A 13,991-nucleotide genomic window follows, 5' to 3' on the forward strand; every position below is an offset into this window, starting at 1 on the left:
CATGGGGTCTGCATGGGAGAACAAGGCATGCATGTGAGAGCATGCATATGTGAATGTGTGTGTGCACGCACATGCATGCACATGAAGGACACAGAAAATTACTGACTTAAAAGAATTTGGATATTCTGTAAGTTACTTTATATTCTACTATAGCATAATACAGTTATCCTAAAGTTGACATAATAACTATAAAGAAGCCAGTCATCAAAACTCCTGTGAATCTTTTACTGAGATATGGTACCAGTCCTGCCTTTCTAGATTTTAATTTCTCTACTGGTAAACTAAGAATGTGGGGAGTGACAACCTATGGAGAAATGGGTTTCCTGTCTGATATTGGCCATCTTTTTCTAAGCCTAACAAGAAATATCCAAGTCTTAAGACCTACCCTGACTTAGGAGGCAACAGATGAACATTTAGATTTTTCTCCATTTATAAACATCTCACTCAGTGTTATAAATAACATTCAATTTTAAAATTCCACTTTACCCTAACAACAAGATGGGCATGCAATCTGCCATTTCCTTCTTTGAATGTGAAAAGTGGTAGGTTATAGTGAGAATTTTACCTCCTCAGAAAAGCCACATGGGAGGGAGGAAAAGAAAGACAGTGTTTGATGCAAGCTTGAGTGCATGCATGTGTTGGGGGGAGGTGGGGGGGGGACCTGTAGGGGGGAAAAGAAGCAAAAGAATAAAAGGGGAGTCATGGATCCTTCTGATCAAAAAAATAAGATTCTACTGACTGTTAAGAGACTAGAAAACTTGGCTTTCAATACCATCAGCACCTAAAATTCTGTCTTGCAAACCAAGTGCATGGTTTAAAATAAAAAAATAACACTTGGATATTTCAGATGGAATTTTTTTTTTTGTTCCCCTGCATCTCAGAGCACTAGCTTAGTACAGAAGATGCTTAAGAGTAAATTCTAGGCAGAAAGACTGTGTTTACTCGTAACAATCAAGATCTGATTTAGCCTGACAGAAAATGGGATGGGATTCCTTGGCATAGACTGCTATTGAGAAAGTGACTATATAGATACAAACAGATCTGGTCCATGCCTTTCTGTGCAAACATGGAACTGTAATTAGAGCATTAAGGAAATTACTGTTTTCCTCAATGAGTTAACAGCAATTCCTCTATACAAAATCATGCTTTCTATCAAGAGATAAAGCTTCAATTTTATGTCCATTCACCTAAATTAAAGAGTCTAGTCGAAGTTCAGTTTAATAAGCATTTCAATTCAAAAGTTTTCCATATATTTAAGTAAGGCAAGAACTGATAAAAAATAAAATATTGATTAGGAAAACCTAAATATAAGAATTGAGATTCTGGGGGCTGGGATTGGGGCTCAGAGGTAGAGCTCTCGCCTAGCACACATGAGGCACTGGGTTTGATCCTCAGCACCACATAAAAATAAAATAAAGATATGTGTCCACCTATAACTAAAAAGTAAATATTAAAAAAGAATTTAGATTCTGAATTAGAAAACTAATGATGAAATAGCATTATTTAGTAATAGGGTTGTTTTTTTTTTTTTTAAAGCCACAGAAGAAGAAATTATAAGGAATAAAAGCTAGAGAAGAAAAAAGAAACTCTAATCTGAAAGGACTAAAATAAAAAAAATTTTCAAGAGAGCTGAATTGAGATCATGATCTAATTATAGAGATTTTAAACCTCAAATTTAAATATTTCTCAAAAATGGGAAAGTGTATAATGAAGGAAGGAAAAAAAATAAATAAATAAAAATAAACTAGAAAAGAAACTCAGATTGGTAGAAAGAGTAAGAGAAAACAGAAATATTTCCAAGTTCTTAACCTGTTAAAACAAACAAAGTATAGAAACATATTAGTGCCAATCAATTACTGCCAATTTAATCAAACTTTCTTATTAAGGTTGTTAAATTAATTTACACATGAAGGCACTTAGAACAGATCTTGACACATGGTAAATACTTAATAAATAGAAACAGCCTTCCTTCTCCTTATTGCACCCTTTTCTTCCTTCTTTATCATCAATATTATTTATTGTTACTACTCTGGAACATTACCTGTAATACAGTCATCTGCATGTTACTCTGCCCACTGCAAAGCCAGACATCTCCAAATAAGATATCATGGACTTTCAAGGTAATATTTCTTGTCCCAAAAGTCTGTTGTGCCATCATTTCAAAAGGTCCACCAGGCTTCATAGGATCCAGTACCACCATCCAGGTATTAGAGGGTGCTGAAATAACAACAGGTCTCCCAGGAGTTAACCAGTCAATCACTTCAAATGAAATTAAAGCCCAGTTATACTCATTTATAGCTATTTCCAGACTCCGTGATAAACTGTATTCAAAGCTATAAAGATTGGCCATATTTCAGAAAAAATAGATAGAACTGACAAGAGCAGCAGCATTTTTATCTGTAATCTGTACCAATCCCTTCTTATTTTTAACTGAAATAAGTTGCCCAGTTATAATCCTAAATGAGGACAGACAAAAATACACACAGATTAAAATTCAAGGGAATTTAGTATAAAAAATAACATAAAACAGAAATTCTTGTTACACTATCCAACTGTCAATACTAACATAATCTAATCTTTTCTCTGTACCCCAAACTAACTTGTAATTATCCAATTCAAATGTGAGCACAGATTATAGAAAAAAATCACTTATAATCTGAAACTCTCCCTTATAGTACAATCACCCTTCTTATCAACCCCCACCTCCTCTCATGTTCCTAACAAGAATTAATACCACCAGTGGTGCTGGGTTCTCCTACAAACAGGTGTATGAAGAAACTGATTCATCAAAAATTAGTGGGATGAAAATAGGAAACCAGTAGTGTAGTGGAAGGGAAATTGACATGATGGGAGGAGGGAAGGACATGAAATGAAATCTATCAAACTATGCTATGTCCAGGTATGAATTTACTGCAATGAATTATATATGTGTGTAATATAATATATGTATATATTATATATGCATATGTAATACATAGTAAATATATAATAAATACATACATATAAACAATTGATATATAAAATTATAATGCATTAAAACAACAATGATAATAATATAAGGGAGATCAGTAGAATAAAGCAAGCAGATCAAGGGACAGAAAGGGAAGACACTGAAATGAGATTGATCAAGTCATGTTGCATGCAAGTATGAATGACATGATGAAGCCAATATTATGTATAATACAGTGCACCAATAAGAAAGAAAGCAGAAGACCTACAAATTAATCTCTCTGTAAAAAAAAATTTGATTTGTCTAATTAAATATTTTCAGAGTCATCTACAAAATTTAAGATTTTGTTTGAACTCAATTAAGGAGCTGAGAAGCTATCCAAAACCCTATTTCAGACATTCATAGCTTTTTCCTTAGAAACACCCTACCACCACCACCATCTTCCTAACTTCTCAAACACACTGCAGGGGTCAACCACTGCCAACATCATACTCAGGGATTTAGGAAAATACCTTCAAAATAACAAAATTATTCCTAAAAGAATGAAACAATAAGCAAAGTTGAAGAAATAAGAGTAGAAAAATAGAGAAATGAACAACTTAAAATAAATTTTTTTTCAAAGAATATGAACTAATTTATAATACCCATCCGATCAATGTTAATGTGAAGGAAAAGAATGGTAAAAACTGGAAAAAGCATTCTGAAGTTATTATACCCAATCCATGAGAAATAATAATTATAAAAATACCATCCAAGTGCCTACTATGTGCCACATACTGTGCGGTTCTTTCTAATCAGCAAGAACTAAGCAGAAAATGAGAATCCCACATACATATATAAGGAGATAAGTAAAAGCCTAAACCGTAAAGGATTATTTTCCTGGAGGAAATGTCCAAAAAACCCCAAGGTATCAGTGAAAGGGTGCATGTTTGCTCCTCTGGAAAGCATAATTCACTAAGCTTGCAACTCCCATCTCTAGGAGGTCAATTAAGCCCAGGACCAAATGTTCACAGTTGTTTTTCTCTCACCAATAGCCAGACACCAACATATTAAATGTATAATTCACCTAAACCAGAAAAATCACTGTTTTGGAAACAGTGGGCAGCTAGTACAGATTGTGTCGCACAGGTGTGATATGCTCCGTATGGCTTACACTTCTGAGCAGGCAGACGCTCCAATCTGTCCTAATAATCTTGCCAAGGTCTTTCCAGGCTTCCTGTACTGACATATCTCACTAAAGCTCTGTCCTTCTGCCACCAATAATTACTCATATAAGGTGATGTGGCCAACCCCCAGAAAACCCAGGATAGGACTATTTCTTAGCCTTCCACTACTATACAACATATTCCTAGTCACTGCTATTAATTAGAGATTTATCCTTAACCTCAATCCAGGCCACATGGCAGGTGAAGAAAACTACCCTTACCACAACTTCTGAAAACTTTTACTGCCCAAGAATAAAAAGACCGTAAGGGAGTGGGAGTATGAACAATTTGAGTAAAACATGGCAACATCAACCTAATATAGCTGGAGGGTAGGCTTCCTGTTGGGCTAGAGCGTGAGGGGAAACTGGCATTAAGACTTGAGCCCAGAGAAATCTGCTTTTGACTTCTTCAAAGACCCCAAGGAATTTCCTTCTGTTCAAAAGCCACCATGTTTCACAAGGACAGCTGCCTGGTCCTTGGATTGTCAGTTCAGTTCCAGTTTGGCTAAAGAGGAACTTACCGTAGACCAATAAAGTCCAGAAGCTACATTCACCATCAAGTCCACCAGGTTGAGTACAAAAAATAAAACTGATCCACTGACCACAAAGAGCTCACCATTACCACATGCCAAGTTCACCATCCAGCTGGTTTTCTGCTGATCCTGATAGGCTTTCTGAGCTTTAGTTCCTCCTTCAGGATCCTAAAACTACCCTTACCACAACTTCTGAAAACTTGCTATCTTGTTTTTCTCTCACCAATAGCCAGACACCAACATATTAAATGTATAATTCACCTAAACCAGAAAAATCACTGGTTTAGGTGAATTTACCAATCCTGGCCCAGATATTTATAAATTCTCATTTTTGTTGCACTTAAATCTCTGTTTTCCTTTGCATTTTTTCTTCTACCATATAGGAAGACTAATTTCCTTCCTTCATTATATAGCTACTTAAGAGTACTTACCATGAGCCTGGCACTCCATCAAGTAAATGTCAGAAAATAAACCCCAGTCCCAGGTTACACTGATGAGAAAGCCAAGCAATTTAACTAGGGCTTTATGCTTCATGCATAACAGCATATTTGGTGGCCTATTTCTTATAGTTGCTCTTCATATTCCAGCCAAGGACATAACTAAAGAACTATGTAATCTGCACTTTCTCTCTATCTCCCCAATTAATTGCAACTTCAAAATGAGAAGAGCAAACAATCAAAGGGGAAAAAATGAACATAATTTGCCCAGAGACATGATTAGTCATAAAGTGCTTTCTTGCTTTTTCTTTTTGCTATTCACATCAGATGTTGTTTTGAAGGTTATTGTGCCAAAATCTCAGAAGCCAAGAAAGAGAAAAGGAAAAATTATCCATGACCTTTGCCTTCCCAAGAGGGAAAAACCTAGAGCTGAAAGAAGCAGCCTGATTCACTGCTCCTCATGGAACCCTGGATCTTCACCAACGGAAAAGCGGTTCAGTGGTTTTTGGAAGTGGCTTGAAGGTGAAAGTGGTTTACTGCCTAAACCATCCCTTATTTACCTACATTTACTCTACAACCTGAATTTCAAATCCAATACAACCAAATATGAATACAAAATAAGCCAAATTTAAATACTTTTCTTTCAATAAAACTGCTCATGCAAGTTACTTAGACTACACATGCTGTGGCAGACACCCCTTAGGGTGACCTCCCTTCAAGAGAAAAGAGAGTCTACGATTTACTTTCAGTCAACAGAAAACAGCAAAGATGAGATGTCACTATTGTGATTATGTTATATAGAAAAGATGAAGGGATTTTGCAGATGTGATTAAAGTCCCTAATCAGTTGACTTTCAATGAATAAAAGGGGAAATTATCCTGGGTAGGCCTGATTTACCAAGGCCATTACTAAAGGGTTCAGAGGTCAGAGATTTGAAGCAGCAAGGATGCTGCCATGGAGTCTGCCCCTCAAGAAATTAATTCTGCCAAAAACCTAGAGGAGCTTGGACCTGGATCACTCAATAGTCACACCTCCATTTGAGAACACAGCCTGGTCTTGACTTCAGCCAGTGAAACCTGAGCTAAAAACATAGTTAGACCATGGCCAGACCACAGAAATACAGAGATTGTGAGATAGTGAAGGTGTATTATTTTAAGCACCTAAGTTTGTGGTAATTTATTATGCAATATTAAAAAATTAGTATGCATGTCACCACTGCAAGCAGGAGTGGGGAAGGGTGTTGGCTTTTCTTGTGTTTTTCTAAGACAAAATTAATCTGTTTTCCTCAATCGTGATGACAAATACAGAAACACCCTCATTTTATCACCTGCATACACAAATACACACACACACACACACACTTCTATGTTTGTTAAAGTGAGATGATATACCTATTCTCCCTGGCTTTATTCCTTATGTCTGCATTACTTGACAACATGGTTTGAACAGACCCAGTAAGTGACCATATTTGGATCATCCTTTAGGTTTTATTTTCCCAATGCTTAAGTGTCAGTCTGCTGGACAAAAACCTACATGTTATTAAAACTCTACTTTGTTCTGGGTCCCTAGGGAATTGCAGATAATAAGTACAGGTAAAATTTAAGAGGCAGACCAAGTGGGAAATTGAAGTAGTCTGACAGAAAATCCCAGAGTCCTCATCAAAATTTTAAATAAAAGCCAGGCACAGTGACGCATGCCTGTAATCCCAATGGCTCAAGAGGCTGACGCAGGAGGATTGTGAGTTCAATGTCAGCCTCAGTAAAAGCAAGGTGCACTAAGCAACTCAGTGAGACCCTGTCTCTAAATTAAATACAAAAAATAGGGTTGGGGATGTGGCTCAGTGGTTGAGTGCCCCTGAGTTCAATCCACAGTTTAAAAAAAAATAGTTTTTTTAAATAGAATCTAGCTGTTTAATATCCCCTGTAGTGTCTCTTTTGAGCAGTTTTTTTGTCTGCACTATAAATCTTCTTACATGTCTGCCTTCCTTATTCCAAATAACACTTTATGCATTTTGCTTCATGGGCAGAAAAGAGCAAGATGCCCATTGAAGTAGGTTTTCTGACATCTATAAATTAAAATACCTTTATTCTCTACAAGTAAATGTGGGAATGCTGATAAATTGATCTGCCACTATACCACCAATATTACCAACTCCTTTTCCTGTGAAATTATCATCAAGAGTCCATGAATCACTAGATTTCCTTAAGTACTGCTGGTTATTTTAACTCAAAAAAAAAAAAAGGATATCACTTTACAGTGAAGCAACTGGAGCAGTATTTGAGCCTAAACCACTAAAATATGAAAGGATAACATGAGAGAATGAGCTTCTGAGGGATGGGCACTGTTTGCATCCTTCTTTGTATTTTCCTGTGGTTTCTATGACAGTGTTTTATATGCACTACGCCCTTGATAGATGATTATAGAATTGAAATTAAGATAAAATAGCAGGTTTGCAATCACTGTAACGAAAAAAGGAAGTTCATCTCTGAATGATTACATTTGATGCCTTCCCATCACCACCTACCCGCCAGCTTTATCTGTGCCCACCTCAGATATTAGTCCTGAATCAGGCATGAAGGGGGTAAAACCTCTAAAAATAACACAGAAGAACAATCTTTAAAACTGAAATGCTATATAATATAATGTGCTCTGTGTATCTATCTCTACAGTATTATGTAGTCTCTGTCTCCTATTTACTGGTAACATTATTAGCATCAAGGAAATCCTATTTCTTATTTTTAAACCAAAATCAATGTCATTTACTGAGAGGGCCACTATTTGCACACAATGCTGCTCATTTCTAAGAGGAACACAGCACAAACAGAAAGTACTAGTCCTGGAATTCTTCATTTTCAGCATCTCCTGTGTTACCAGTAGCGTTTAGCTCAAGAGACAACCATGTCTCAATCAGCTGAAGTTTCCCTTTCAAGTCTCTCAGTTTCACCCAACAACAGTTTTACCTTAAAACATCTCAAAAATCTGCTAGAAGTTCTTACCTTGCTTCTATGCCTGGTATGCATTTTCAAATGTGTGCTGAATGAAAATTTTCTGGAATATGAAGACAACAGCACTGGGTCTGGAATACTCTAGATTAGATCATCAGTTCTGATAACTGACAAAACTAACAAGGCCATCCTTGTTTATAGGGGCCAGGAAAGTTTCCACCAGCTTCCCTGTCACATGTCTATTTTAATTGCTCAAACCACCAATTCATATGTTAACTCCAACACCCCCTTCCCCAGTAGTCTCTTACCTACCTCACTGTCACTTCCACATTCTCAAGCTCATAAGACCCAGCCCTAAGCATACCATCCTGCATCCAGCAACTTCTAGCTTTGCCTCATCCACACTGTCTTTTATATCTCGCATCTCTTCTAGCTTTGCCTCATCCACACTGTCTTTTATATCTCGCATCTCTTCTTTATAATATCTCCCTGCTCATGAAAGCTGCTAATTCTCATCTTTTTGACCATCAATCCTCATAGCTACTCTTTTGGGTCAAGCCCTCATTTTGTATTGGCTGAATAACATAATAACATGCTAACAAGTCCCACCAATGCTTGAATTGAAGCAACTGGAGCATTATTTGATAGCCAATCCACCTTCCACAGTATTGCCAAAGGGATCTTTCTAAAATATCAATTTGATCAGGTTATTTTGCGCTTAAAATCGATTGATCCAAAGTAGAGAATCTACTAATTAGCAAAGACAAACAAGCCTCCCTACCTCCCCACCTCACCTTCCCAATCTCAGCTCCTCTTATCCTCCACCTCTCACTTACCCACCTGCCTGGCACTTCTTCAGTGACTCACCTCCACTCATACATCCATGCCTTTGCCCCAGCTGCTCCTTCTCTCTGGTCTGCCCTACTCATCTTTCAAGACCAGCCTCATAACAAGTTCTTTATCCCTACTTCCCTAAGCATTTCCATACATTATGTCCTTCCTCATTGTGGCACTTATCACACATTATTTTCCTGTCTCCTCCCCTAAATACATTACAGGGGCTTCATTAAGGGAGAAGGCATATCTTTTTTGCTCATCACTATATCACCAGTACTCAGCACAGTATCTGGTACATAGTATGTGTGTTAATTCATTTCATCCTTAAAATAATCCAATAAGTATTATGACTATCTCCATTTCACATAGAAACTATGACATAGATTTTTAATAGCATATCTGAGGACTATAAAGTCATTAAATGACAAGAGTCAGACCCAATCCCAGACAGGAATTCCAGAGCCAAGCTTCTTAACCACACCTCTATAGTGCCAGAGTGAAATGTTTCTCTTCTATATTCCATGACAGCCCTATATACATCTTCATCAAAACATTCATCACAGCACTATATGACTTGCTATCAATTTGTATTGTTCCACGAGCTCTGTGATATCAGGGACTTTGAGCCTTATTTTTCTCTGTATTCTCGGTTTCTGCCACATAGTAAGTACTCAAATAACACTGATGAAAGGATGGATGGATGGATGGATGGATGGATGACCTGGGCTGGAGCATAAGCATTCATTTTCAGATAATCCAGCAGGTGGCAGAAGAAGACAAAAGCTAAACAGAGGATGGGCTGCCTTACCTTTCACATGGGTCACTTTCTTCATATTGATTTCTTGACCTTGGTACAAGGTCACTGTCACTATGGCTCCAGGTATACCAAAGCCCCAGATCACTGCTCCTGCAGGCTCCTTCTGCAGCACCATGTAATTATCGATGTACGAAGCAAAGCGAAAACCAACACCTAAAAAATTCAGCAAACTGGTACATTATTAGGGAGTTTCAGCGCCAACTGGATCAAATGAAATAGAAAGAAAAATACAGTCTATACCAAAGAATTCAAGTACATTCAAACCTTTTAATCTTTTAAAACTAGATCTTATTCCTCCTAATTAAGTAAGCAATATAACAAGACAGTTCCGAACAATACATTTCATAGTACAATATGACCTCTAAGGAAACCAGTGCCTCTTTTCCTTCTCTCCCCTTCAGAGTTCTTGATCTTCCTTTGCTCTCAGACTAGGCCCTAATACTTCTCCCCACAAATTACTAAAATGTTCCTTTCATGCACCCCACAAATGGTGTTTATAAGAAAACTAAACCACTTCCTTCCCTGACTTTCCATTACTACACCTATCCACAGTAGCTGGGAATAAAGAAGCCATCCTGTCTCCATCACAGCTTCTCTAATATCCTCCACCCTTTATCTCTAACCAATGTTAATTTCCTTCAAATAAATCCCCCTTATTATGGTTTTTTGACCACCCCCAGTACTACATTTATGAATATTTTTGAAAAGTCTGCTGCTTTCTCAGGTAAATTCAGATAAATCAAGACACAAAAATAAGGTCAGTAAGAGACAAAAAGTCAAAGTGTCTAAAGAAAGGTCTTTTGTTACAATTTTGCCTATTTCACAACCTTAATTCTGCAAAAAGAAAAGAGAAAGCACAATTGAAACTGGATTCTATTCTACAGTCGCTAACAAGACTGAATAAGAATTCACTTTAACAAGATCACTCCTATTTTTAACTTCCAGCCTATATCGAAGTATTTTTTTAATAAAATCCAAATGATCTCATTGAGTTCCTCATCAAAATTTTAGCATGGAAAATAATAAAACTATGCCCCAACTTGTCTGAACAAAACAGACCAAAAAAAGTCCCTAAAATAATTTACAAAATTAACTTTAAGGGTTTTAAACAAAAATAATAGGCAGAGAAAGAATCAGAATTAACAAAGCTGATATTTTCCTCCCTGGAAGCTATAAATGATGACAGGCCCCTTAGGCTACACTTAACAGCAGTACAGCTAATGGGGTCTCCTACACAAACTTGGTGGCCTATACTGCTCTTGGAAGCCCAGTCCCTAAAAGTCCTTAGCTAGTGCTCATACACCTCACCCCTACCCTCATGAGCTAGTTTGATCATGATACCTACAGTGACAATCAGAGATCACCCAGAAGGCCTAACAGGCTGCAAATAACAGCAGCCATGAACAAAACACTCTAAGAGACCACAACACCCCAGAATTGCATAAGCAGGTTGGCAGCCTGCTGAGGGAAGGGGGAGGCACAAGTGTGGGAGGGCCCTGTCTTGAGTAGGTACTTCACATGGAACAAAAACCAAAAATCAAAAGCATAAATAAGAGCTAAGTAGAGAGAGGGTAGGAGTGGAGGAATGGAGTGAAGAAAACTGGCTGCTATTTGCATATCTGAATGTGCAGCCAATAGCCCATAGACTGGGGAAGTACCTTTTCAAGGCAGTCTGTGTTGGCCAATACACACTTACTGAATATCTTTGTTCATGGCTATATTATGCTGAGCTAAAGAATTTTAGAGGTAGAAAGCCTCTTAGAATCATGTTTTTTACTGATCAAAAGGTACTGACCAAGAGACTAAGACCTAAATAAATTAAGCAATTTTTAAAATAACTTTTGCATATTTGTTAATTCAACATTACTTATTGATTGATGCTTACCATGTGCCAGGCACCATTTTAAGTATCAGGGATAGAACAGTGAAGAAAACAATAGATAAAAATCCTTATCAGCAAGCAGCTGACATTCTAGTAGGGAGCTTACTGTGGCAAGCACAATGCTAAAGACACTAAATATTAAACTTTGACAATGGACTTAAATCACAAGGTAGTTTATGAGAGGACTACTAGAAACTGAGTTACCCGAGTCCAGAGTTATTATTACTCTGCCACAGTCAGGTAATGATGGTTCATCATGGAAAAACCAAATTCCCTGTGCTTATAAGGTTTAAATTCCAACCTGATTAGACAGTGGAACATGACCAAGGAATTGAGCAGTGGACTAAGGAAGATTGAGAGAACAAGACTGGCAATTGCTTTTGAGTCAAACACAATACACATTTAACATTTGATTTTTTTTCTTTAATTTCTCCCTTATTTGGGAGCAGAATTGAAAAAAAAAAAAAAAAAAGGAATGAGTGCTTCAGAGAACAGACAGACCATCATTACAAGTAGACCAGCAAAATTAGGATAGTGATTACCTCTCATGGGGGACCTGGCAAATGCACTGTGGAGGAAAACACTGGCTCAATAAAACTCAGTATTTTAGTTCTCAAATTGGGTGGTGAGTTCATGGGTCATTTCATTGTTACACCTCAAATATCACATGATAAATACTGGCAAAGGGGGTTGAGTGATTTAAAGGAAAGACCTCAGGATATGAAACCAAGTAAGAAAGATGGGAAATTTAGAACATGAATGAATGAATGAAAAATATAGTCCTTATTAGTGAAGGTTATGTAATGATATGACCCAAAGGAGATTGATACTGATATTAAAGATAACCCTTAACAAAAAAATTAATAAAATAATGGCTCTATTCTCTTTACCTTCTGCTCAACTTGTATGATGGTACCCAATGGTCACTGAGTGGTGATGAGTCAGGGAATGACAAGCAAAGTGCTACTAATTGAACTCTAAAAACTATTCACTATGCTGCCTGTGTGAATCTGGGTATTTTGTAGGTGCTTCAGTAGAGCAGCAGTCATATCATTCTCCCATCTCAACTTACATTTAACAGAGATCTTTGGGACTCGGGTCTTTGAGTGGTTTGAAGAAGGAAAAATAATTCAGCACTATCACTTTACTTTGTATTAGCAGACAGAGCCCCCTTTTCTGGTATCTCCATGCTGTGACCCAGGGTTCAGCCCAAGGTATTCAAACAGCAGGCTCTGACCTGCACAGTGGCCAATTTGAATTACTCCCCTTCCCAACGCATATCATCCCACCATCCATATTTCTAAGCTGCACCAGAAATCAAAGCTGAGCCTTAAATTATTCTGAGCTAGTGAGGGGGTTGTATTTCTTAGCCCTAATAACCACTTAAACGAGTAAAATTTAATTCCCCCAAGGAACCCAGGCTGATGCACAGCCTCCCCAAAGGCACCACTGAGGGGGAAGCTGCTGAAATGTTTTGGATGACTCAGTCACCTGTTTCCCAATAGTTTTTAACTAGCTTCGCCCCCTTTCCTCCTAGCTCCCCTGAGGGCCTCCGTCTGGGCACATTTGAGCTTCCTCACTCTGATAAACCTAACTCTTTCCCCTCCTCCACACAAGTTAAGGACAGCGGGTAGGAGAGGAGAAAGCGAAAGAGCTCGGTCTCCGGCGCAGCAAACATCTGCAAGCCAGCCAGGGTCGCAGAAAACCGCCCCAGACCATGGGCTCGGTCCCAGACCTAGAGGGCCGGCGCGGATCGGGATCCCGAAGAGGATCGGGACCTCGGAGCCTGAGGCCCCTGAGGGGTCCGAACGAGCCGGGCCGCCTCACCTGCACTTCTGTCGGCCAAAAGGATTAATGGCAGAACCAGCCGGAGTGCAGACCCTGGGGCCACCATGCTTGCGACGGTCTGTCGGCAACCCGCTGGCCTTGGGAAGTGCACCACAGCGGGGGGCGGGGCGGGGCTTGTGAGGCCGACTCCACCCTCCCCGGGACCTTCAGTCCGCGAAACCAACGCGGCCTCGGAGGGAGGAGCTCCTCTCTCCCTCCGGGCCGCCGTAGTTTAGGGGTGGGGGGGGGGGAACGGTTACCCAGCAACGAGAAAAAACAACCGGAACCACCCGCACCAGCTCGGAGAGAAAGCAGAGGTGAGGCGGTTTCCCCCACTCGCTCTCCAACACAAAGACCTCGGCTTTTACCTCTCGTATTCTCTCAGCATCCCCTACACACTCTGGGGACCCGGGAGCAGATTGGGAGCCAAGGCAGCCCATCCTTCGAGAGTTTGAAATCCCAGGTCCTCGACGGAATCACACCATCCGCCCTCCCTCCCCAGCCTGGTTCAGGGTCTCACCTGTCCTTTCACAACGCCTGGAGGAAGGTCTCATCTCCT

At 39.0% G+C, this 13,991-nt stretch overlaps 2 protein-coding genes across 5 annotated transcripts in view; one reads left to right on the plus strand and one right to left on the minus strand.

Moving 5' to 3' along the window:
• Tbrg1 (transforming growth factor beta regulator 1) overlaps positions 1-6,539 on the plus strand; it is a 39,839-nt gene extending 33,300 nt beyond the window's left edge. The window contains exon 9 of one of the 3 annotated variants that reach the window (XM_071616806.1): positions 5,452-6,539. In XM_071616806.1, coding sequence (XP_071472907.1) covers positions 5,452-5,756 — 305 coding nt within the window. In that variant the 3' untranslated portion in view covers positions 5,757-6,539. The remainder of the gene's footprint in view (positions 1-5,451) is intronic. The other 2 variants (XM_071616811.1, XM_071616813.1) reach the window with 2 other exon arrangements.
• The window catches only part of Siae (sialic acid acetylesterase), a 33,833-nt gene extending 20,276 nt beyond the window's left edge, over positions 1-13,557 (minus strand). Inside the window, exons 1-3 of one of the 2 annotated variants that reach the window (XM_027945491.2) lie at positions 13,433-13,557; positions 9,715-9,876; positions 2,042-2,217 (exon numbers count right to left, since the gene is read on the minus strand). In XM_027945491.2, coding sequence (XP_027801292.1) covers positions 2,042-2,217; positions 9,715-9,876; positions 13,433-13,499 — 405 coding nt within the window. In that variant the 5' untranslated portion in view covers positions 13,500-13,557. Of the gene's footprint in view, positions 1-2,041; positions 2,218-9,714; positions 9,894-13,432 lie in introns of both variants that reach the window. The other variant, XM_071616805.1, reaches the window with a different exon arrangement.
• Between the last annotated feature and the right edge of the window lie 434 nt (positions 13,558-13,991).

The sequence above is a fragment of the Marmota flaviventris genome, chromosome 9 (genome assembly GCF_047511675.1).
Source record: "Marmota flaviventris isolate mMarFla1 chromosome 9, mMarFla1.hap1, whole genome shotgun sequence".
Lineage (NCBI taxonomy): Eukaryota > Metazoa > Chordata > Mammalia > Rodentia > Sciuridae > Marmota > Marmota flaviventris.